General features: G+C 38.3%; 1 protein-coding gene and 1 pseudogene across 4 annotated transcripts in view; one reads left to right on the forward strand and one right to left on the reverse strand.

Annotated features, from left to right (window-relative positions):
* The window catches only part of LOC125184060 (protein transport protein Sec24D-like), a 212,545-nt pseudogene extending 199,338 nt beyond the window's left edge, over positions 1-13,207 (reverse strand).
* Positions 13,208-13,808: 601 nt separating this feature from the next.
* USP53 (ubiquitin specific peptidase 53) overlaps positions 13,809-26,646 on the forward strand; it is a 38,609-nt gene continuing 25,771 nt past the window's right edge. Inside the window, exons 1-3 of one of the 4 annotated variants that reach the window (XM_048074542.2) lie at positions 13,809-13,984; positions 23,235-23,965; positions 26,310-26,402. In XM_048074542.2, the coding sequence (XP_047930499.1) occupies positions 23,822-23,965; positions 26,310-26,402 (237 nt within the window). In that variant the 5' untranslated portion in view covers positions 13,809-13,984; positions 23,235-23,821. Of the gene's footprint in view, positions 13,985-14,038; positions 14,234-18,125; positions 19,108-20,955; positions 21,088-23,234; positions 23,966-26,309; positions 26,403-26,646 lie in introns of those variants that run through there. The other 3 variants (XM_048074545.2, XM_048074544.2, XM_013185349.3) reach the window with 3 other exon arrangements.

The following is a 26,646-nucleotide window of genomic DNA, read 5'->3' on the forward strand; positions in this document are numbered from 1 at the left end:
TATAAGCCACAAGAAGCTATCATTCTGTTTGAATAGAAATATGAGAACATCAGTGTATAGCATATACACAGCAAGGACTATGAACAAGGGACAGAGCATATTTATTGTATACTCTGTAAAGATAACTTATATGTGTGGAGCAAGCCACCTTGCTTCTTATGCAATACACATGATGGTAACTTTCACTGTCTATATATCCAAGGATCCAGTGGAGTAGGAAGGGCTCAGGAAGCTTAAGATTTTTTGGAAGCACTGAGTCTGCTATGCATGTGTTCATTTGATGGTCCAAATAACTGCATTAGATGAGGCTAGAAATTACTGACAGTCCTTACATCCTCAAATTCTAACTGAGACTTCAGAAATAATCTCTGATCTGGTTCCTCTAATTAAAGTTATCTACAGTTATCAACTGCAGCAGAACCCTGTTCCTCCTGCTTTACTAGCTTGACTACCATAGAACTATCTACATACCAGTAAACCAAATGTGCCCAGAACTGCTATTTTTAAAACTGAGGCCAACTGACACAGAAGCGTGCAACCATACTATTTAATATTCCAATATTGGGCGGCTTTTGATGAACCACCTTTTGGGAATAGGCCTTGGACCACATTAACCTCTTGAACCACGTCTGGGAAGTGTTTAGGAGCGTGTTAATTAGCAGAAGCGAGGACTGCGCAACGTGCTAAGCATTCAGCAGCACAGAGGATCAACTGCCAGTGTCCAGGAATGTTCCCTGGCTGCATCACTCTAGATGCAGCCTTATTGTGCAAGTCTCGCTGCAATAAACAAACCTCTCTGCCAAAAAAAAAAAATCCTTTGCCACAGAGGAAGATTTTTTGTTAAAGCTGGGGATTCAAAGATTTTCTAATGACTTCAGTGAGTTTCAGCACAGGCATTTATTTTGTGAGAAACTTATATGGCAATTGAAACGTATCCTACAACAACAGGAGACTAGCTTTGGGTAGAAATAATGAAGGAGTTCAAATATCGAGATTTGTATTATTTTTTTAGACAAAGATATGGCTCTGAAGTGAAAAAATAAAGTTTTTTTAGTTATAGGTCTGGAAAGATATATACAAAACAATTGACATATTTACCTTTTCAGTGGTGTTTCTAAAAGCTCCTGCAGCTAAGGAGTACAGCTGAAAAGATAAATTAAATGGAAAAACATAAGCAACAGCTTTACACAAATGTAAACAATAACAGGTATATAAATATTTTTAGAAAATATGCTTACAACAGCACATATACTTTATCGCACAACACTCACATTTGCTTCCAAAAGAGAAGGGAACTGAATGGTGTGATGAAAAGGCAGAAATGCAGTAGGGGTAAATATATAGCTTAAAAGGTCTTTGTTCCCAAAGCTTTTTTTGGCCTCATTTTTATTTACATTAAGGTATCCATTACAGCAGTATAAAAGAGACTTTAAAATTCATTTCAATGTTCTAATCAACAATGCAGTGAACTGAGGAAACAGATCTGCCATTTCCCAACCTACACAAAATACTCACTGATCACAGTGTGTAAAAATGTAGTAACAACTTAAAAAAACCAAACAAACACATATGCACCTTAAAAACCTTTATGATACGAAAAGCCCAAGTTCATGGTCGTTACTGCATGCAGCATTGACAATAAATTGTTATCAGCAATAACAGTAATCAGGAGTCTGTATTTTAATCCTATACAGTTATGGCCTGAAAGTATGCTTACTGATAGAATGACATCCCTATTCCACATACTTTGGTCAGACTCAAAAAAATTATATATTTGTACTTCACTTTACTTAGCTGAAGTTATTAGGCCAAATTATGCTTAAATGTAAATTCTACACTGGCAGCACTGAAATAACTTCAGAAGTACTACACACAGTAAGTGATTGGAGATTCTTTCTTGAATCCAGTAGGCCAGAGACTCTCTGATGCTGATTTCTGCTGATGTGTTATTTGTTTATGATTGGTATAACGAATGTTTGTAAAAATGGGTTAAAAAAAAAAAAAAAGATATGGTCTCTCTCCCCCTTTCAACAAAAATTGTAGCTGATTTGTTTCCTATTTGTTGGTAACACAGACCATCAGTACCAAGAAACAAACACTTCATGTTAAATTACTTTATTACTGTCTGCCTCCAAACTATTTGTTTATACCTAATATTGTACTTTGGATGTATAATTTATTAAATGCATTCACACTTCTTAGGTGCTTTAAATATGTCAGCATGCCCTCCCGTATATTCTGCACAACCGACAATTGTGGAAATGAATTAGTAGTCTATTGTGTCAAAGCACTGCAGTGTTTTCATTAGCTTAATAGGCTTTGCTTCAATCATAGCCAGGAAAAGCACATTGGAGCTGGATTTCTGATCCCAGTGAAATCAAACAAGGGTTTTGGCTCTGATTTCTGTGGAGGCAGAATTTCACCATTCATTACATTTACTGCATCTCAAATCTGTATTTGTAATTGAAATTTATGCCATTACCTTAAGCTACTACGTGTTCAGCATCCGAATGGATGTTTTAGATTACAGAGCTGGGGCTGACCACATATGCAGTTGTTTGTGCATGGTACATATGATGAAGTACAAACAACCCTCATCAAGCCTCAGAAATACTCTGGGAAACTGTACAGAACTGTGGAGAAAAATATGAGCCTGTATCTACAAGTTTTGTTTTTATTTTCAGAGCAGGCAGTAATAACCTGGAACCTACAACCCTCTAATTCAGTTCTTAGATGGCATTACTAACCAGCACAAAATATTCCAGACCACCTCTGTGACAGGAGGAAAAAATACACTTCTTGAAATACTGTAAGAAAGTGAAGCATAAAATACTATACATGTTGGGTTAGAATTTCTTAATCTGTGGTCCATAAATTGTTAGCGGCCTAGACAGAAATACCAGAAGATCCCCATATGGCTAACAGTCATGTGGTGCTGTCCCCTTCATTATTCCCAGAGGCTACATACTGTTCAAAAACAAATAAATATTCTAAATTATTCATACATAATATGGCAGTCACAGAGCTCTTACGTAACTGGAATGGAGAAGAGAGATGATAATAAATTAAACAGTTATAAAATACAGCCAGCATATTGATATAGTTTAAGAAATGAAAATTGAACATAAAATATTCTAACTAAAAGGAAATTAAAGAGCAACAGAAAGGGTGTTTTTTTTTTTTCTTCCAAGGAAATACTTTATTTTAAACAGGCTGCAGGCTAAGTGTTCAGACTAAGTATAAACCAGTACAGAGTTCTAACCCTTCCCTCCAAAAAAGTCAGCATGGTAGAAGAGAGGAGCCTCAGCACAGAAAGAGACAAAGAAAACTTCTCTGCAAGGAAACAGTAATTACACTGTCTACAAACAAATAAATGAAGTTATGACAGAGGTCTCCACAAATGGTATGGAGAAGATGAGGAGGGGACAATACCTAAGGAACAAACTGACTCTTAAAATGATAAGGAACAAACTTTAGAATTAAACAAATGAATACTTCTTCAAGAAACGTCTAGTCATGGGACTTGATGCTACAGGATGCTGTGGATCAAAAAGTATTAATAAATTCAAAACAGGATTAAACAAATGCCTGCTACAGATAATGGCTTCAATGTGATATGAATTTGGGGCTTATTGTTGGAAACTGGAAAGCTTTGTGAGAAAGTTCACCCCACATTTAGCCAGTTTATTTCTATAAATGTCTTCTACGAGGCACTGTCAAAGCTCAGTAATAGGGAAGAAGGATCAAGGAGCCCTATGAAATACTGTCTGGCAGTCTCATGAAAATCATGAGTACTACAAAAATCATAAGTACCATGACAAATCATAGGTACTACAACAGTACTAGCAAGTGTTTTTAGCACACAGGTTTATTCATTTACATAAAAATATCCACTATGGGAGCAGCTAGAGGAAAGCCAAGTTCCACATGTGAACGAGAACACTTAAAATTAAAACAACACTTAAAAGTTAGAACCAGAGAGAGCCAGGGTTAACTTAAAACCTCCCACGCAGAGTATGGGCGCCGCAGGGAACACAAGAGCCTGACCTCAGCTACGCCTTTGGCAAGACTCCTGATCCTGTGCAGTGAGACCTCACCCTCCTGCATCCACGCTCACTATGTTCCTTCCACATGTTAAGTACACATCAGCCCACAGAATATCAAAGGCAGTTTTAGTAAGTGGTGATTATGATACAAAGTTCAACAAAAATGAATAAAAGTGAAAGATTCACTTTACTGATTAAAACACAAGAAGAGCCTCAGGTAAAAATAGTCCGAAAAATCCAAACTTTGTATGGGGTTTGTCATGGACTGGTTTTGGGCAGAACATATAATTTATTCCTCAGCTTTCCAATTAAATAGAAATACTAATGCAGGCTATATAACTTTTTTTTTTTTTAATCTAAAACAAGAAATGTTATGGTAAAAAAAAAAAGGAAGTAAACAGGTTTACGCAAATATGCACATAATATTCCAGGTGCATAACAAATACCACAACCATTACAGGTAGAAAAACATACTGCTTTCATTTTACTGGAAATAAAAGATATAATTCTACATTACAGGTAGAAAAACATACTGCTTTCATTTTACTGGAAATAAAAGATATAATTCTACAGTGAACAGATTTTAACTGATTTAAGTAAGTATTAACAAATTAGTATTTGGGATGTTTTTAAATAAAATGATGTTAACTGCAGTTCTTAAGAAGTCCAAATAACTTCTTTCTTACAGTTATGTTTGGCCAAAACCATCAACTAAAGTCAGTACAAATTCATTTCAGATGGAAACTGTATTTCCTGTGAACAAACTATTCATCCAAAACACCTGGTGCAGCATTTGCAATACTTCCCGACTTGACAGAGACATTGTGAGACAAATTTCAGTAATGCTTTTAAGAGGCACAGGATTTTTAAATCACCATAAGAGTAAAATTAAGCCTGAATATTGTGAGCCAGCTATTCTTTCAAAAGCAGATGGAGATTAAAATATTCGATGGAGTTTGTGCAAAGAACAGCCTGAACTTTGCCAGTTCAGAGCTGGCTGTACTCATTAATGCAGGAATGCCCTCAGGCTGCTTTGTGCGGAAGGTATAACTTAGAACTGGATTTCTCTGGAGTTCTGAGGGACACGTAGACAGTCATCTTCAACATAAACACACACACACTGGAAAAAAAAAAAGAAGACAAGGATAAAACCAAAAAAGCTTCAAATCCCTTTCCCATTCTCATAAGGATGGTACGCTTTTTCAAGAAAATACATCCAATTCCCCTGAAGCAGAAGAGGGAAAACAATGGAGAAGGGCTTAAAGGGACAGCATAAGGAGCAAGGAGATCTCACATGGCACACAGCAGCAGGCTAGCAATTCCCACAGGAGGAAGGCTTGCAGTCATGCAGTAATCTAGGGAGTATCACTCCACTTCCTTTTCCATTGTGAAGTTCCCCTGTCGAGCCAAGTTACTCAAGCTAGGCAAAATATTAACTTTAAACAGTAGTTACTGTAGTCATTACACTCAAGATTACTGAACGATGACTACACAAGATAACTACAAATGACTATAAACAAACATTTGAGACATGACAGACTCTTCCTAGGCCGACCTATCGTATGTCAAGAACCCAAATAAGGCTTAATCCTGGCACTTAAATTCTAGCAATGTGTCATTCCTCAAGTTCTTAATGAGAACATTTCGACTATTTGCTGGCAAGGAAAAAAATAAGAACATGCTGTTCAAATAGGAAGAAAAGCAAGCTGACCAGCTACATCAAGCATTACTGAACTATAATGGAATGTACTTAATTTCTGGCAGGATTTTGTGTGATACAAATACATTTCATTAATGCACAGCTGCTGAAGAGAAAGTGATACTACACAGAATTCAAAATAAAAACAAAAAAGTCTCCATATATTTCATTTCATGATTTTACCATTCACGTGGCTATAGCTTACAAAATAGGCACAGGAGCAGACAGTGGGGAATTCGGAAGCCATCAGTGGGAAGGAAGCAGTGAAGCAGCCCTGCAGCACAACGGTTCTCTAAGATGGACACAGGAGCATTGCTCTTCTAAGAGGCAAGGAAAGCCACTAGCAGCACACTCTGTTCAGCACAGCGCTCATATCCATCACCTTTAACACAGTGAAGAAATCTAACAATTCTCTCTACCTCCTCTGTCAGTCTGGTTTAGACTATGGTTGCTTTCAGCTAATACACGGGACACTTCAGACCTGAGCGTGCTCTACCTACAGCTTGATGAAACACAGGACAGAACAAATTCCATGCTCTAATGCATGTCCCTTGCACATTACAGATCATTGTATCATATAATTCCTATAATGAGGATATTTTCTCTCAGCTTGCTAGGCTTTAGAGGCTTGATCAGTTAAAAACAAAAAACTTTCTCTAACTTCTAATTCATGCTCTGTTGATGTTATTTTCTTAACAAAACATACTTTTTTTTTTTTTTTAACAGGCCTCCTTTCCTTCTTTCCTTCCACATTTACTGCAACCAGGATATTCAAAGACTGTCAGGTCTTTTAGGCTCCATGTGGCTAAACTAAACAACCCAAGTTCCTTTAGACTACTGTCCACTCCTCTAATAGGGCTTTTTTTTTCTTACAATTCTCCTAAGTCCAATTAAATTATTGTGCACTTCCAAATCTGTGCACAGTTTTAGAGCTAAAGTTTCACCAGTCACATGTACCACAAGCGGCATTAGTACCTCCTTACCTGTACAAAAAATACAGGGCTGAATTTACCTATGACTGAGTTCATCTTTTCCACAGGAACATCAAATCAGTGGTGCACAGCCACCCTCTCAGTGGTTTACAGATCATGCTTTCAAATTCCCTCATCTTCCATTTGACAAGCTCTAAGTTTATATCAGAGAGCCTTTGCTATTAGTCCCTGAGCACATGACCTTGTGCTTTGTGTAACTGTATTTTATCCCATTTTATTTCTCTACTCCTCAAGGTCATCCAATTATTCTGGTAGTACACCACCCCACTGGGAATGTTTCCCAAGTTTGATGTCAACAAATTTCATTAGCAAGTTCTATTCTTTGTGCCAACACCACTAATGAAAATATTAAACAACACCAGTTTCAACATCAATCTTTTGACAGAGCTCTAACAACTCCCCCCTGCCATTCAGTGTAACACATCACCACCTTTCCTTTCAGGCATTTCTTTGCCCATCTGACAACTCATTTACTAATTCCCCTCTTCTTCAGTTTAACAAGTTTGTTCATCTCAAAAAGCAACCATTGCATTACAGAAAGAAAGCAGACATGATCCATCTAGTGAAAAGATGTTTTAACTTATTTACTTCTGTGTCCTTAACTTTTTTCTTTAATCCTCCAGATTTTTTTTTTTTAAATAAATCTTTACAAGCAGAAGCTAAAAGGTGTCTGTCCTCTATAAAGAAGTTATGTAGACAGAGTCCTGTCTACGTAAGGCCCATGTTACAGAAAACTATTCGCAGTCAAGATGTTCATTTCAGCACTGAGCCTCACATAGAAAACCCTTCCTCTTGACTCGAGGACCTAGTAGTTCCTATGCCTCCTTCACTTGCCCGGAAAGGAGTAGTGACATGCTGTTACATCAGAATCAAAAAACCAGGGCTACGAGTTTTTCACGATAAGTTAGTATTGGCCTGGCTTTTAATTTATCTGACAACACTCCCGGAACAGCAGAACATAGTACTGGACAGTTCCTAGCTCTGGGAAGAGAAGTAAGAATGGATGTCTCAGCACAGTACAAATAGTACAAATTCACCATACATTTCAAATACCAGGATTTCTTTTTTGTTCAAACTAAAGTAATATAGGCTCAATTTACACCTGTTAAGTAACTTAGTGGTTTGCAAATGAAAACCAGCTCATTCTGTGCATAGAAGTAGGGCTAACCATTTTAATGTTGTACTGGAAACTCTATTTTTATTTTGGGAGCTTTTCTGGAAACTTCAGAAAGGGTTAAAATAAGAGAAGAAAATGAGCAAGCTAAATCCTGAGATACAATGAGTACAAAGAACACTTAACAAATCAACTGCTTTTTTTTTTCCCTTTAAATCAGCCTGTTCTATAACACAATCCTGTCAAATTTTGCTTTAAGTGTAGACTGAGGTGGAGACTCAAGGACTCAAGTCATATATTTTAAATCAGTGTTCAGTTTCTCATAGAGGACAAAATCACTGTTTGAAATATTTGCTAACACTTTTGCATTCTATTATCTGAGGTATCACATGTATTTTAAACTCTTAATGAGACAGTACATATTACATAATGTAACTACAACCTCTGTATTACTCTATTCTGTACCTTTTGAATATTGCTTTTTTTTTTTTTTTGTTAGCTTTGCTTTATGTTGGTTTTCACCCAGAAAGCTCAAGTTAGCCAGAGATGGTCTATGTGAATTCTAGGAATGAACTTTTTAAGGAATCATCCCTCTCATTCTTCTCTTTTCCTGTTGCAGACACCCATCACCATTGGCTTATATCCTAAAAGCAATGAACTAAAACAAATTTGAAAGGATTGTGCAAGATGCATGCAAGACAAACAAAGATCATCATTAAAACTTTGTTTGCTAAAGCACCCTGATGAGGACACAGTTTCAGAAAAGGGCCTGGCATGTACAGCATGCATAGAAGGTTCTCATACTTTTGCTTTTCCAGGAATTCAAGAACCAACTTTAAAAACATAACAGCCTAAAATAGGATAGGATTTTGTTTGCATTGTTGGCCCGCAGAGGTAGATTGTTGGACTGGAAACTGGATTATCTAAGAGGAAAATGTTTCATTTCCAAGATATATGCCCCCCTCCCCCCTCCTTTTTTCCCTCCTTCCTAAAGAATGAACACAGCCATGCACACACAGGTCTTGTTCAGGACTATTGTCTTCAGTAGGTCTGGAGAAGAACGAAAACCAATGTTTCTTACTCTCAGGGTGAAATTCTAGATGACTTCAGTGAAATTGCTTCTGGCACTCTATTGAATATCTTAGCGCTTGAAAAACTACTGGGAAAGAATTTATAGTCTATAAATCCTATCCATTTATAGGATAGTGCACAGTGAATAAGAGCAAAACATACTGTGTTTGCTCCTGCACCTAAGGTCAGGAAACTTAAAAAATAGTGTGTTTGTGCTCTATGAAAGCTTGTCTACAGCTAGTTCACTGGAGAAGGGAGAACAAACGACTGGAGGTTTAGAATCATGAGATGTTGTTGCATGTTCATGAGATGGCATGCAGCAGGCTCCTCCCAGTAAGTCTGTGACGCTTGCCTATTTCAGCTCTTTTGCAGTCTCCTGTGTTTTGTATTTTTAACCTAGCTAAAATAAATCAACCCTTCTTAACACTCTCATTGCTTCTGAAGCTTTATTTAGAACTCTGAGGACTAAAACCAAGCGATGCTGCTTCAGATGAGATCAATATTTTTCTTTCATTCATGGCTTCTAATGTCCTCATTTTTCCCCATCCTTCTCTTCTTACTGTCAATAGTAACCGTTGTTTCATTATTTCATTCTTCTTTTTCACCTTTAATTTTGTCATCACTATTCCATACCTTCCTTCTCTATTTTTTTTTCCCCAAATTGTATTTCTGCTCATTCTGAGCTCAGCTCTGCATGTTTTGCTCTTATGTAGCCCTTCCTCACAGATGCTGTATGAACGAAGCAGGGCTGCAGCATGTCCACAAGCAGAAACATAGCCAGAAAGGTTTCTAAGAGCAAAATACCTTTTAAACATAGCATTCCAGGTAGGATGAAAAAAGGAGTGGGAAACTAGTTCACTGAAAATCACGTCTGCCCAAAGGAGTCTTTAAAGAAATGCTCCACTAGCCTGTTTGGATGTGGGTATGTGTGTAAATTTTAGCCTCTATACAGGATGTGGGAACGAGAGAGCAATCAGATGACTAAGCTTCATGTGACTGCTTGCTACAGGCTACATAGAGGAAAACTTTGCTAGAGTATGTCTAAAAGAAAAGGTGGTGGGTGTATGTCCTCGTGGTAGGGGAAACACGAGGACTGGAACATAGCTAGGTAAATTGCCCACAAAGCAATGTGTCCTCACTTAGCTTACTGAAAGCTTGAGATTTTTTTTTTTTTACTTGTTCTGCTTGGTTTTGCATCTTTTTGTGATAAAACAGATGACCAAAACAACCCAGAGAACAGATGTTGGACTAAAATGTTGTTAAAACTTCCTTTCAGCCTCCCTACTAAATGCATATGATTATTATTTTATGTTTTAAGTAACAAGAATACTGTTTATTTTTTGTTTGCTTTACTCCCATATGGCCCTCCTTCCTACCAACCTGTTTTCCTTATAATAGCTAACCCTTGCAGTATTATAAAGTGCACTGCGCTAACCTGTGTTCAGTGAAAACCACTGCTCCTGAAGACAAATAACTGTATGAGTGTCTCGGAATTTGAAAGTTTTTTCTCTTCCCTGGGCAAAAAGTGATCTGACAATTCCCCAAAGGCTTTGAGAACATGGAAAATCAAGTATTCAATAATTAGTTAAGCATCACAGCTTCTTGTGGAACCTTCTGCCTCAGATCCTATACGTTAGTATTATTGCTAATTCAGTTTTTGCAAAAGCCCCCCGTAAGTACAGACACAGTTTCCATTAAGTACACAAAGTTGATTTCACGTGATTATCAGCTTATAAACAGGAAAAAAGATGGGTGCAGAAGAGCACCATGACAAAATCTATTAGCTACCCAATAAAACATTACTTAAATCACTTTTTTTAAAAAAACAAAATTTAGTTTCCTATCCCCCTGAGAAAATTAGAGGCAGACATAATGTCTTCATAAATCATAGGAACGTGAGGAGGGTAGTAACTGTTTGAAAAGACTGTTGTAAAGATATCCCAAGTGTTCAGAAATATAAAAGAAAATGGAGAACAGGTGTTCCAGTAAAGCTAAAGGTATGAACATGCTCACAGAAACACTGTGTATACAAAATACACGACAATAAAATTATTTCAGAGGAAGGAATCTGATCAGCCAGCATCAACAACAGTATGGATCACTCTGGAACAAAAACATTCTAACACAAAAATATACCATGTTGCGTGTAGCTCTGAAACAGATTTCCAGCTCATTCATCACTGAAAAGGAAGTATAATGTCTGCAGTTTTCAGAAAAAATATTTAATGCAATTACTTTAAAACCTTTGAATGCCTCCTAAAAATAAGATTTTTCCTTTAGTACCTAACTTTCCATAAATATGTTTTGCCCTGGATTGGACATGTGCAAAAAGCCAACCTCCTGGATGTGCTGAAGGATCTGGTTATGGTCTTTCTCCCACTCTCTTCCAGCCGCGTGTTTTGTGTCACCCTCGTGCCCCTCCCCACAATCAACCACATCATTCTTTCTGCCTTTTGAAAGTCTTAATATTGGTCAGTTAGCCTGGAGCCAAACCGAGTGGTTGGATTACTGAGTAGAACTATGAATACCTGTTTTAGTTTACTCTGGATCCCTTTCCTCCGAGTTTAAGACCTTTTCAACTGTCCAGTCAACTCCCTTGTTTAACAACATATGTTATTAATACTATCAAACTTTACATAAACATCAGTACTAAAAACATGTAAACATTTTTCTGCATCCCTGCATCATGCATAGCACATATCCTGTACTGACAACTACAAGAGGAAATCACTTGCCCTTGTGGCATTGTTTTGCACTTGCACCATTTATTCTAATTTTAAAGTTCTTCTTTTAGTTCATTTGGGGCTTCCTGTGCCACACCTGTGTCATTCTCGGTCTGTACTGTGTGGAAGACTCTATTAAGATCCCCTTGTAGAAAATCTTAAAATATACCATAATTAAAGCTCACAGACTACATTTCCTCTGAGAAAAAAGAACAGAAGAAACCGGTATATGTCCTAAGGGACTTCTAAAAGATTAGCAATGAAAAACAAATCTGTGCTGAGGAAAAGGGCAAAGGCAAACGAGAAAGCAGAGTGCACGGAGAAGCAAAAATATCAAAATAAGGTCATAGTTGCAGTGAAGTCATATTGCTAGTTTGGGATTCACTGATGCCTTTGCATGACTGGCTTTGCAAAGAAGTAATGCAGGGATCAAGGACTAAACAGATACTAACCAAAATGATACGGACAATGTTTTTTTTAAATATACCATAACAAAGTGTACTAACACAAAAGTGGACTTTTTAATGGTAATATTAACATGCTGACTTCTAATGTGCCTTCACTTTAAAATTTCTGCAGAAAACTAGAGATTCAAACACCTATCAATACACAGCTAAGAAAGTTCTACATAAACATCAGAACATGGTTGTTGTGCCAAAATGCCGTATGAATCTTAGGACAACAGGAGAAGCAAATATTATATTCCCTTCAAAAATCACAAAAATTGGGAAACATATACTGTACCTGTTACCATGAACAACGTAAAAAGTATCTGTTAAGCAATCATAAAGTATATACATTATTGGCCATAACATCTGAAAGTCTTAAGAAAAAAAATTATACTAATCTTATATTAAAGATCTCCAATTTATGAATGTGACTATCCAAATCACTGAGAAGTATGTATATATATATATATATAACTATATAAAGTTTGGACAATTTAATTGTAATTCTCCCCAAAATATATAATTTTTTGAAGTAAAAAGTTGGCTACTTGAGAATAAATGTTGGACAGTGAAACTGAGAAAATTGCCTTTGCCAGCAAGCTTCTTACACTAGCAATATAATGGAAGAAACACTAGCAAAACCAATCTGATCAAAATGGATTAAAATTGATTTTTTGATGAAAATGGATAAATGATGAACAAAAGTGTAGCATTTACATGAGGCAGTGAACTCATTTGATGCAGCGCCTTGTGCTTCACACAGTATCTTCTGGAGCAAAACATTACTGCAGTCTGGATGATCTAAAGGAGGTGAGGGAAGTAAACTTTACAAGGAAAGGACTTTACTTATTGCAGAAGGTGGTATTGCAAAAGTGAACATGCATTCATACACATAAACACTTGTCCAATCCTGAAAGACCATAAAAAGGCAATTGGAAAAATGGGAACGTAAAAAGTCATGTGCTAAAGACTGGTACCGGGTGTGGTAACACTTATATTTTCATTACTAGCCTAGAAGTGAAATGTGTTAATGAAATCTACATCTTTATCCAAGAAAATAACAGCAAACTACTTAAGGTACTTGAGCAACTAGAAACACGAGTATTTATCAACATACAATTCCTTTTGCAAATAACAAAAGGAAACACTCCTCCCTCCCCAAAATAATAGACCAGATAAAAATAATAGGGAACATGACTTTGGGGCGATGACCCCAGGGCAGATCTTTAGGTGATGCTAAGTAGGATCTTTCTGAGCTCTGTGGAACTGAAAAGCAAGGCAGCCCTGGGATACGCGTACACTTGCTTGGGGTCTGTCATCAAAGCCGCCCTCATCCCAGAGGCACCCCCGTGCCTGTGTAACTTCACGGGCACCTCGCGTGGAGCCAAAGCGTGCTGACAGGCATCCAGCAGCCAGCCCTGACAAACAATTGCTGGAAAAACACCCGCTGCCCCGTCCGTTTTACCAGGCGATTAACTCCCAAACCCAGCGGTTTGGAGCAGCCCCAACACCGGCCTCCTGCCTGCAACCGGCCGGTTACCTCGGGGCTCCTCCCGGGGGGGGAGGGGGGGGGGGGGTAACGACGCCCTCAGCGCCAGCCTCGCCTCAGCTACCCCTGCCCTCAGCCACCGGCCTGAGGGGCGGTAACGGCCGAGGCCACGCCGCGCGCGCCGGCGGTTGGCACCCGCCCAACGGCCGGCCTCGCGCCCCTGCCAGGGGTGGGGGGAGCGGGCAAACGGCGGCTCGCGCAGCGCGCAGGCGCGAAGGAGGAGCGAGCGCGAGACCCGGCGCAGACGGAGGAGGGAGGAAAAGTTACCGCGAGGGCGGGGCCGCGCCCGGAGTCGCCCGCCGGGAGGGGGCGAGAGAGGAGCTGCGGGGCCGGGAGGCGAGGTGAGGCGGGGGCGCCGCGGCTTGGGGCTGGGGACGGGGGAAAGGGGAAAGCCGCCTCCCCGTCCCCTCGCGCACCCGCCCACGGGGGGCAGCGGCGGAGTGGGGACCCCCGCGGGCCGGTCGTTCCCCCGCCGCCGCGTCTGGGGCCGCGTCGCGCGCCCGGCCGTTGGGGGGTAACGGCCGCGCCTCAGGGCGCCGCGCGCCCCCTCAGCGGCCGGGAGGCGGCGGCCGGGGCCGGGGCTGAGCGAGGTGGGCGCTGGTGCGGTGGGCTGGGGGAGCCGGGGGGGGGGCTCCGTGCCGGGCTGCTGGCTCGGGCAGAGCCGGAGCGCGGGGTTAATGTTTAACGCCGGAGTCACGTTGCCCGTCGGCGGGGTTTTAGGGAGTGTTTTCGAAGGCTGTTGGGAACAGGAAATGCCAGCGCAGGTGGCGTGGGGCTGCTCCGAGTGGGATCGGGTCCCAGCCGGTGGAGCACCAGGAGCCGGCAGGTACCCCGTGCAAACTGCTCGGGAACCCGTCCGAGCCGGAGCCTGCCCCTCGCTGTGATTTCTCGATGCAAATATTTGAGAAGAAGCTGTTGAGGAAACGCGTCTCGTTCTTTCCCTTCCCAAAATAAGTGCGGCTTTTGCATGTCTCTGCTTAATCCTTTATTCTGCGCACGCAAAAAAAAAATTCCCTCTTGCTTGACTTTGAAGTTGCTAGGATTATTTTAAGAGCAGAAGCTTAGTCATGTGAGTAGTGTTTTACCTAACTGATGGTGTGTGCGCGTCTCCTTCCCCCTCGCACCTGCGGCCGCGGTGCTTATCCCGTCCTGCTCCGGTTAGAGTGGTGACTTTGGCTCTCAAAGCAGGGAGAGCTCATGTTACAATCTGAATAGAAATTAGTCTGAGTAAATAACAAACGATGTTCTCTTGTTTTAGCCTTGTTGCAATGTAAGATGTCTTTACAGTTTTTTTCCTTTAAAGATCAAATGACTTCGGTAAAAAGTTCTTATCCTGGAACAGGGGGATGCTGATGATAAAAACACCTAAAATGTGCTTGATTTTCATATCAAAACTTGATAGAACAGAATATTTTCCAGTCGTACAGCGTGCATGATGTACTACTGGCAGAATTGTTTGGGTGTGAGACCCACGAGACTTCAGGGACAGCATCAGTGCTATCGCTTGTCAGTTACGTTGCTTTCCACAGTCTTGGTTGCGATGCTCATTGGTGTTCCTCAGCTGATGGCTGTGGGTGCAGTAAAACAGTCACTTGATGGGCATAGGGATAAGTGGAACACTTTCAAGGAGTTCTTCAGAAATGTTTTCTAGGCGTAAGCAGAAACAAGTTGGATTTTGGCAGGGCCAGGTTAAATGATGACGTGCTGAGGGTGTAGGGGGGAGATGGACTGGATCAGAGTTACAGATGTGAAAAAGGGTTTTAGATAGGTTTGTGCAGACTTGTATGTGTGAAATGTAAATGTTTTGAACGTTCGCTTTTATCAAGTCAATTAAACATTTGTGGGATTAAAGATAATACTTATATTACCTTTCCTTGTAATTCAGTTACTTAGTTTTTCCTGGTGGCTTAAGAAATCGGAAAGCTTTTGGGGGAGGAACAGAAACCTGGTGTTTTGCATTTCTATTAGTTATCAAGCATTTACTCCAAAATCTGAGAGGCAAAGTTACAGTTTGTAACCCTGTAAGGGTAACAAACCTTTCCAAGATACCTTGTAAAGATACTTTCTATCTTTCTGAGGTTCAGGGAGTACGTGGTAATCTTTGAGGAAAACACATCATAAAGGATTGGGAAGATGGAGAAACAAAAATATATGTGGTTTTGTTTAATAATATGTCTCACGGTGTTTATGAGGACAGTCAGGAATAGTACTCCTGAGATTTCATCACATTCAGATTGATTTGAGATCATCTTGATCGGTCTTGTATTTAATGTATGCTGATACTTGAATTCAGTAGGGAGAAGGGCTCGTGTGAGAACTCAGAGGTAACTTGCTGCTCTAGGGCATTTGGGTTCCAAACTTCTTACAGCTGAGACTTTTTGCTGCCTTCTCTTTCCTACTGCTTCTATTCTGCTGCTTCATCTGAATTCATCGGTCTAACTAAGAGTTTCTGTGCATGATGATTCACTGTAAATGTTGGCTCGTGTCATATGTTGGGAACCTGTATTCTTTCAGATCTTTAGAAACAGCCACAATGGGAACTCTGAGTAAAGTTGGTTCCTAGTTGTAACAGCCCAGAAATGCTGAACCGTGAACCTGTTGTTTTCTTCTAGATGCAAACAGGAAAGTTTTCCTTGGAACAGCTTAAAGAAAAAATTGTATCCTTTTAGAGAAGCCATCTGAGATAGCATCTATACTTCTGGTTCTCCCATCCTGAAAGTCACACAGAAGTATGACATGCAGGAGCAGTGATGTGGCATGTGAGGGATAGCTAAATGGACTGGAAATAGGCAATTTCTTTAAAATAGAAAAAAGTCTGGTTTTAATATCTTTAGAGGTTGGTTAGAAGGATTTCTAAAGAAATGGCCGTCAAATACCATTTTTGTCTCTGGAGGACTTCTTGAGTCAGTGATGGAAGGTAGAAAGAATGTGTCAAACCGATACCCCTGGCTGCTGTACTTGCAGATGGCCCACAAAATCAGGGCTAATGGCCACAGCGGGAGATGTGACTTTGGTCTTACAGTGTTGTTTGTGTTGCAAATATGTGCTGTTAACGAAGGGTTTTTGCCCTGTCTGATGTTTCAGATACTGAAAACTTCAGTTCTTGCAAATAGTGTCCTTTGAAAACAAGCTGAGGACTACTAACAGCATTAGCTGTGTGTTATGGAGTATATTATGGCAAAGGAGATCTGACATAGACAGTTCAGCACAGTATTAAAGGTGAAATGGGATAGGGATTGGTCCAGCGACCAAAGAAATGAGTTAGTCACATTTGGAGGGATATAAGAGTTTTATTCATTCCAAAATTCTGTCTTTTTCTACTCTTTTTCTTAAGCAACATCACTGATTTTTTTCCAAAAGTCTGTGTGTGTGGGGGGAAAACAGATGGTGTCCTCCAGTATCGTCATAATACAAATCAAGATTTTTGGTCTGTTGGCAATTTTAAATGACAAGCTTTAAAACCACAGAAAACACTCCAAGTACTCAATTTTTTGGTGTTGTAAGTTGTTAGATTTTTGATGGATTTCATTCTGGTGGGAGAAAAAAAGCAACCACAGTCCTAACAATGCTATTCTCACTACAGAAAACTGATGGTTTCCCATCATAGGTTTGCTTCTTTTCAATACATTTAGTCACTCTTCCATCCAAATTTTTGTTATCTGAATTCCTAAGTTGTGACATGTATCAGTTTAGAAATTGATCTACCAGAGTTGTCAGGCCATTGGGTGGGTTGCCAAGCTCAGCACAGAGGTGTGAGCTGCCAGCAGAAGCAGAAAGCTGAGATACTTGAAAGTAACCTTAGTGCTGGGCACCAGGAAGGTTTGTCATTACTCATCTATGCAACGCGCTGGGATGCGTTGCAAAATGAGGCTGAGATGATGCAAATAACTATTCTTCAGCCAAATTTCAGACACAGTCAACAACTTTTGAACCCGTTGGCAGGTTTCCACCCAATTTGACAGAAGGGATAAAGTCTTAACGATGACGATGTGCTTCCAGAGTGCATGGCAATAGGCTGCTGGCTGGAAGAGAGACGTTGTGAGGAGATGTTGGGTATATACCAACTCTGCTGCATGTCTAGGGAGAAAACTGAGAGCTCGTTCAGCTATGAGACAGCTGCCAGGAGCCAGGCTGGTAGCTCCAGTGTTCATAGACCCAACTGTTTATCTCACTGGTTTTAACTGAATGCATACCAATAATGCCTAAACCCAAATGTACTTGTAGAAAGTGGTTTATGTAAAATAGTAATTGTACCATTTCCTAAGCTAATTTAATAGTATTATTCCCTCCATTGAGAAGACTGTGCAAGCCACAGTTACCTAATTCCTAGGGTGTACCTACAAAACTGGTGATAACATGCTGTTTGCAGAGTAGTGCATTTCTTGTTGTGGAAGCTATAAAGGTAAGCGTGTGAAATTTGTGACAGGCATATATATATTTTCTCCTGTGTGACTGCATGACTAAGGGTAGCCTGGTGCTTGATGGGATCATTGATGACCAAAGAACAGTTGCCTAAAATTAGGCAAGGTAGAAGAATATAAGTTGATAAATGGCTGTTGGTTTAAAAGTTCATAGCCTTTGTTTAGCAGCTTTGGTAGAGAACAGTCATCCAAAACTGATCCCTTTAGTCTGAAAGGCAAGAATATTTCTTTAATTCCCAGGTGATAAAATTCTTCCATAGCATGTCATTTAACTCTGCATGAAATATCTGCTCTTGAAGACTCTGTGTGGTTTGGACAAATTATGATCAATCATCAGTCACCCACACCTTTGTCAAGCCAGGAACTTAACGAAGAACTTCAAAACCCCAGTGGCTAATAAATGCTTTGGTGCTCTTAGTGACACTGGCTTACCACAGATGTGTAAGGACAGTCTTCAACTCCTAATTACAGTCCTGGAGAATATTGAATTTAGATGAAAGGAGTCAGTGGTCTGTGTCCCAGTCATCAAAATGCTTATCTAAACCTCGTGGGCTGGGGAAGGAGCCACGGCTGATCAGCAGCATCACTTCTCTGGTTTATGGAACAGCTTCCAGCGAGAGCAGGCTTGTTGGCAGAGGAATAATGCTCCTGGTGGATGGTCCAAATCAAGCTAAGTTTGCTGTGACTAAAGAGCATGTGTCCTTGCCAGCATCCTCTACAACAGCTTTGTTTGATCCTGGCTTTTTTGTTTTTCTTCTGTTAAAGAAGCTAAGAGACATTTGTACAACATAAATTTCAAAACAAGATGCTACTATAAACTTTCCTCTCCTTAGGGAGAGGCTGCAACAGCAAATATGTGCCAGATGTTAATCACATCGCTCACGGCACAGTTGGAAGGCTCTTCTACAGTGGTCCCCTTGCTAGCAAATAAGAAGTGATGCGGTGTACTTGATACAGAATGGTAGTGGAGGAAGAGAGGCTGGTGGGATTTCCAACCCCGGAGTAGGACTGGTTGGTCATATTGACCAGAGAACTGGGTTGAGGTAGGATTATTTCACACCTACTTTCTGTTACTTGTTTTGTGTGACAACTTCTGGGGAGAAGGACAGCAGTTAATAAAACAAAGGGACTCCGGTGCCAATTCAGTGCAAAGTCCTAGTGGAATTGAAGATAAATTTTTTAAATGAATAGCTATTTGATATACCGTTCTTACTTTTTTTTTCTTTTAAAGTTGATTCATGCTTGAATTGCTGGGGGATGTTTAGTTTGACATATGCAGTTTAAAGAACGCGTTTATAGAGAGTTATTTTAGAAGGTTGCATAAGGATAACTTTTAAGCAGTCACTTCTGATTCTTCTTGTGTTGTATTGAAATTTTCTAGAAAAGGTGTACTGATGTTGTGGGCTCTTAATAGAGGCCGTATGACTGTAATACCACAGTGCTCTGGTAAATGGATATCTGGTCTGCATATGAAAACCATGCGATGAATGTCTTCTGCAATATATAATTTTATTTATCATAAATAGGTTTGTGTGCACTTACCTGGTGTGATAGCTGAAATACTTTGTATTTACAGCTTTGTGGATGTGAAATTAAACAGGAAGCATCTTAATGTGATATGATATTAACAGAGAGCTAGCAGAGAACCATTTTTATAAAATTCCTGCAGTGAATCGCAACTTCTCTGAAACCCATCCCAACACCTAAATGCTCACTCAGTGCATACACTGTTTGTCTTAGGACACCCATGAAATGTAAAACAAAATGCGTTTCCTGAAAATATTAGTGAATTAATGCTTCTTATCTGAATTGTTCTGAAAGAACTTTGTTTCCAAACAATGTGTGTATTTATTATCAGTTAAAGTATAGACTAGTTTAAATTCAGAGTTCTGGTGTTCCTTTGCCCCTGTTCCATATCGATGCATAAATCTCTTGTTCAGAAGCATGGTGAAATTGTTCTTGAAATATGCTAAGAAACAAACATTGATGGAAGCTCTTCTGTCCTTATCGATTGGCGTAAGTAAGTCCCAGGGCTGGAAATGAAATTGACAGAGGTAAAATTTCTTTAAGTATGTTACATTTTTCATCTGCCTGTTTTAGCTACTACCTGGGTGAAACAGAACCCTATCTCACTTTTGCATTTAAAAAGAACAACACATATTTTTCCCAAACTTAACGTGACTTTGGGTATATCATTAGGCTTTTCTTCAGATGAGAAAGTAACTTACTTATGGAACAAGTGTTCACTTTCTTTTTTTGGCCTAAGATGAATCCTGTGATTCTTGTCTGTTCTTGATTTTCTTTAAATAACCAACTGTAGTCCAACTTCACAGACTCCTCCTCAGTGCATTTGTAGTTGAATACATAAGATCTGTTTTCACCTGTAATTTAGATACTAGAAACATTTATTTTTGCATATAACTTGTGTGTTCTAGCACTAATGTATAGCCTACCTTACTTTCCATCTAGTGTTTCCCACATTACTCAGCTGCTCTAGGCTGAGTGCTATTTACACAGAAATGCAGACAGCAGAGGACAGGCTGGCTGAATCAGCAATGGTGGTGGAGTTCCACTGTTGGAGCAGCTCTGGAGGTGTGAGGTGTGATGTATTAAGTAGGGCACTTTAGGCTGGGTGACCCTGACAGCAAGTCTGGTGCTTCTGGTTCAGACTCGTGTTTATCATGTTGCACCCATGTGTCAAAGGTAGCAACTCAGCGAGGGACATTTCAGGTATGCGGTGGAGTGCAAATACTCAATTCCTTCATGGCTGCTGCAGGCCATCCAGGCTGTTCCTGATCCACACTTTCCATTCTTTTTTCTCTTCAGTGTATCTGTTTTGATACTGCTGATTACTAAAAATTGTCCATCTTACATTTAGCTTTGTCTTCCAGGGCAACAGCAGGAAGGTGGAGAAGACTGTACAATCTTCTCCATGTGGAAAGTGATGTAAAGTGAAATTGAGAACTCTGTATTGCCAGGAAAATGGGGACTCAAGAAGTTTCCCTGTGACAAAAATGTAGTAGGTCAGTTTTTTAGCATAGATATAGGAGTACTAATTCAGAAATCAGCAGAAACTATTTTAACAGTTGAAAGAGTTGAATGTGTAAGACTTTTCTCATTTTTTTTTTAAATTCATAGTTATATCTATATCTGTATTTTTAGAGATTAAAAGTTATAGTTCCACATGATAGCAGGAGACTTTGATCAAAACGATGCTTTCTATTACTAGGTGTTTTTGATACAAGATACTGGCTCCTAGTGTATATATATGTATTATATATGTGTGGGGGTGTATATATATATAACCAGTTATACACTTTTTTTTTCTTGGCTCCTCTTTATTCATTATTTTCTATTTATATACTGTAGCAAGACTTTAATGAAAATACTTGTTAAAAATATTTTTCTTTCACTTGCGCTATGTGGATCTGTTACCACCTCTGCATACCTGACTTGAGACAATCTTTAATCTTCTGTATTAAGCTTCATTTTACCCTTTCTTACCTTCACCTCTGTCCCTGTTTTCTATGAGTTTGCTCCTTTGCAGAAGAGTAGTTGTTATGCTATGGAGCACTTTAACTTTGGCTTTCATGTGGAAATAAAATTTGAAGTTGATACTCCCTTTAATTTAAGGTTTTAATAAGATCTTAAACTAATATGTGTTTACAGTTACTCACTGCATCTTTTTTCTTTTTTCCCTTTCTGGGTTTATTGAAGTGAACATAAAGAACACAAAATAATCACATGATAGTCTGTCAAGGTCAGTTTCCAGTTAGATTTCAGATTCTTTGCTCAGTGCTGTCACAAATCACACTTACTATTTCCAGTATTATTAAATCAAATTACTTACGGGTGAGATGCAGTAACATCAGTAAACAAACAGAAAACATCTGATTATGCACTGGGCAAAAGGGACTTTTGGTTATGTTCCAGTTATTGATTTTTAACAATACAAGCAAGTATAAGTGCTTCTTTTTACTAAAGGGTTTTAGGGGTGCAAGTCTTCCTGCAGTTATGTTTGAAAGTCATGTGGTATGTTTCTGTGGTGTTCCAGCTATACAATATTTGAGAGCAGTAGAATTGCTTGATGTGAATGTGTTGGTGGTAGCTCTGAGCTGGGCAAAGTTATCTTCCAGATTATCTGTTGTAGTTGGACTACTGTTTTTTTTTAATTTCTCACCATTCTGAAAAGGCTTTCATAGTGGAAAAAATTATAGTGAGAAAGCTGCAAGTTTTTGTGTACCCTGATACATCTTTAGTATCTTGCATGCTTGTAAAATTTAAGGTGAATAGGTTGTCTGTGATGTGGAAGGCCCATATTTCACCTTTTTTTTTTTTTCCCCAAATATGTAGTCGTAATGGCTTTGGTTCATTCAAATTTATTCTGTTCTGTGCTATTACTTTAAGTATGTATATGGATGTTGTAATAATGCCAAACTGATTGGATAACCCATTGTTCTGAGAGGATCACTATATGGGCTTTAAATGTGCTTTTGACGATGAGTCATTTAACTGGAAATACGTGCCTTCAGCAAGGAGAGACTCTTACTGTTGGAACTGGAGAATCTTGGAGTTGGTTATTGGGGCAGTCACTGGTCTAGGACTGCTATTGAAACATTCTTGCTCTGCTTCTAGCTGTGTTTCTCTAGATGCTTTACGAATGCAACTAGATTAATGACGTATTTTTGTAGTGTTTACTAAGTAGTACAAAACTTTGAAAGCTGAGAATCCATGTATAACACCTTCAGAATCGTAAAACATAGGCATAAGTTCATGTGATTTGTTGAGATACTGAAATCAAAAGCATCTTAGGTTTTCAAGTGTAGAATAAAAATATTTATTTCTTGGTAATCTTTTAATTAGGCTTTGAGATTCAAAGTTAGAATAACACATGTCATGTGTTCTTTTTACAAGCTGTGCTACGTATTGTTAGCAGAATCCAAACTTTATCATGGTCTCTAGAGGTGTATAGTAAACTAGAAAATAACTGATTATGACAGACAAAATAATTTTTCTGTCTTGAGAAAACTATGGAGTGGAAATTTTCTTCTTTTCTTCTCTGATTATTGCATCTGCCTGTATATTAAGCAGTTGTTACAGCCATCTTATTTATTTAGATCTTTAACATTTTTGAAAAATCTGTTTTTATATTATTTTTTTCCTATTTCAGATTCACTTGAAAGAGAATGAGATAAACATGGAGTCTTCTAAACTGGAATATATTTTGTGGGCCACAGTTAAAAGTAAAAAGATGGATGGAAGTCAGAGAAGAGGAGTATAGTGCCTGTCAAGTCAGAAAATAGGAGTATAACGCCTGTCAAGAGTTTTCCATTTCTGTGATATATATAACCTCGTGATATAATACAACTCATGATTTATAGTATAATTCATTGATATCCCTGGAAGAAGAAGTCAATTACTGTGCAACTTGCTTAATAAGAACTTTTATTCAAATAACTTTTATGTATTTTAACCTTAACTGGACACCATATGTTTTTTTCTTTTTTTTTTTTTTTTGAAAGTTTCATTTGAAAACTTTTATGTGGTTATATTTTAACTGACAGACTGATCCTGATAGATTGCTGACAGCTGCTCCTGGAATAAGGACTTAAACCCCTGAATGGTTACTGTTACACAGGGTTGAATGGAATGTCATGACTTTACAGTGATTCTCTTAGGACCTTCTTCTTTGCCTTGCACCCATCATATCCTTAAATATTTAAGTGTAAATAGTGCAATTATAAACTCTGGAAGATAATGGCATGGGTGAAATTTTTAAGGAAACCTGGGGGTAACCTTGGAAAAGTTTATCAGCCTGGAAGTATATTGTCTCTGGCCCCGACAAAAGGTTTATTAAATGAACCAGGACAAAACAGCTGCTTTCTAAATAGTGCTGTTCAGGTAAGAAAATTTTTTGATTTATTAAGTAGTTCTCGTTTTGTTGCAGCTTAGATGATCATAACAGGGAAAGGGTTCTCTTGGAAATGCTGTTTTATTATTTTTTGTATTGCAGTATGTGCGTTCTACAGAAAAATACACCATGTTTTCCAGTGGTGTTAAATTCAGTTCTCAACTTATTAAACTTTTTAATGATGCGAATTGAGACAGAATATTATTGCTTTCTGGAATTGACTTTCCTGTAAAAGGTGGCTATCACAGAAAAAAGACAATGGTGGGAATAATTTTATTTAGAATTTGATTTTAAGGAATTGATTGTGAATGTTAAATATTTAATTCTGCCAAAAATGACAGCATGTTATATTGCTTGCATACATTAAGGATAACAGTAAAACTTTCTTTTCATATTTGGCAGCTTATTACTCATAACTTTAAAACTTAGTGTTTGAATTTTAAAACCAATGTTTGTTAAACATAGTGTTTTTATTACCTACCAAATTTACTTTTTTTTTTTTAAATGTGCAGCAGCTAGTACTACTACATGCATTGAATAGGATACTATTTTTATTGAAATGCTGTTTTCTCAGAATCAGTACATTAAATTATGTCACTGGGGCATATCAGAAGATGCACATGCAGTTGAAAGCTTTGGTTCTAATTTTAGGAAAGCCTTATGGAATTAGTAGAGCAGGAGATACAATTGATACCAAAGAAATATGACTTAAGTATCTTTTTACTCTATATGCGTATCTGTTACAGGTCAAATTCTTGCAAGTATTGCCTATGTACTGTTCTGTGAACTTTAATTGAAAAAAGCGTTGCCTGTTTAGATCTCTTAAGTATAGTTTAATAGTACAGTGATGTTAGCATGATAAAAGTTGGTCTTTTACAAGCCTATTTGTGACAGAATATGGGGATATAATTAATTCTGTGACAGAACAGTGCTATTCTTTCCAGGTTGTCTGCAAGTCGGAATACTAGCAGTAGTTTAGTTTTAGGTCTTTTTAAATCAAAAAAGTAGAAGTTTAAAAAAAAATAAAAAATATGCAAATAGAGGGTATAAGAGTATATTTTGTTGTAATGCTTAGATTTTGGCCCTGGTTGTTTGCAAATTGTACAGAATTATTTGCCAAACTGGCAGAGGTCTTAATAGATGCATAGACTTCCCTTAAAAAAAAAAAAGGTGAAAAAAAGCCATCCAACAACAAAAATAAGTCTTAAAAATGGTATAGATATGAACACAGGAGGTGAGATATGCAAATGCCATATAAATGTGGTATCTAAATAGGTTTAAAACAAAAACGTACAATAGGCTGTGTAGAATGAGTTTGCTGCGTTGGATTTAATGAGAACAGCATGACCTATATTCTTCTTTAGTTTTGGTAGTTTCCCCTAGGGTGCCCTGAAATTAAACCCTAAGTCATTTTTAGTTATGCTTTCAGACAGTCCTAGTATTTTACAACATACTGCTGTTTATCTCATGGTGGGTGATGATTGGTGACTGCCCTTTTAAAAGGAGGAATGTGTTCCTTTCTTTTCTCTCCTTTGTTCAACCTTCAGAACTGATGTTCTAACATTCCTTTTCAAAAATATCCTAATTCATTTTAACATTTATATTTATAGATAGAAATTTTTCTTCTGGATTTGCAACTGTTGTGTTACAGTGTCTCTCAAGAACTCATTTTTATGCATTTATTTTTTATGGCAACTTTGTGAACTACTGCACTGATTGTGCAACTAAGATAGTAGATACTGAAAGCAGGATAGTGCGACTAAATTGATGTTACCTTTATATACAGTAGCTACATAATAAAAAGTAGAAACTTGCAACTGATAAAGCACAAGTGGATTATCTTGAGCTGTGGAAAAACAAATGTATTTCAGTGATAGTTTTTAGTAAGAGAGCAAAATGAAATGCTGTTCACATTTTACCTAGCAATTCAGTTTCCGTGTCTTCATCTCTTTTATTTGAAAGAGGGAGAGAGGAAAAATGAGACCCCATAGCTTTTTTCCTCTTATGTAAAGCCATAAGATACACTACTGCACTCTGTACAAAGTTAAGCTTACTTCTCGTTTCCTAAAGAGCATTTCAGCATTTCCAATATAAAGTATAGTGCCATTGTTTCAAAAGTTTAAAAATGAGATCTACATTTTATACAAGAGTTGTGAATGCAAACCTTCCAAAATTTACTAAGCTAATGGAAAAGGATCATCGTTTAGCAGTCCTGGTGCTCATGTTGTAAATGTTATGTAAAATCAGGAGGAAGAAGAGAGATCTAGTGCATGTTATTGTGTTAAATGTAGAGCTTTCAAAATGCATTACTTATTTTCTGTGCATCTTTTATAGGTTTTATGGCAACTTGACATATTTCGACGAAGTTTGAGAGGTTTAACTGGACACGTATGCCAGGGAGATGCATGCATATTTTGTGCTTTAAAGGTAAATAATGAATAAAAATTTTAGAACGAATCATTATGCATTTCTCCCTATACGTCTTAAAAAATGAGGGAGAAAATTTTACTGAGATCTGATAATTTTACGTCCTTTTCGTTCATATGTCTAATAAGAATGTCTCATTCTTGTGATTGAATCATACTTGTATAAAGAAACAATTTAGATTTAAGGACATTTGTAACAGATGTTTGTAACAAATATTTTCTTGTATTATAGGCAAAATATTACA

The sequence above is a fragment of the Anser cygnoides genome, chromosome 4 (genome assembly GCF_040182565.1).
Source record: "Anser cygnoides isolate HZ-2024a breed goose chromosome 4, Taihu_goose_T2T_genome, whole genome shotgun sequence".
NCBI lineage: Eukaryota > Metazoa > Chordata > Aves > Anseriformes > Anatidae > Anser > Anser cygnoides.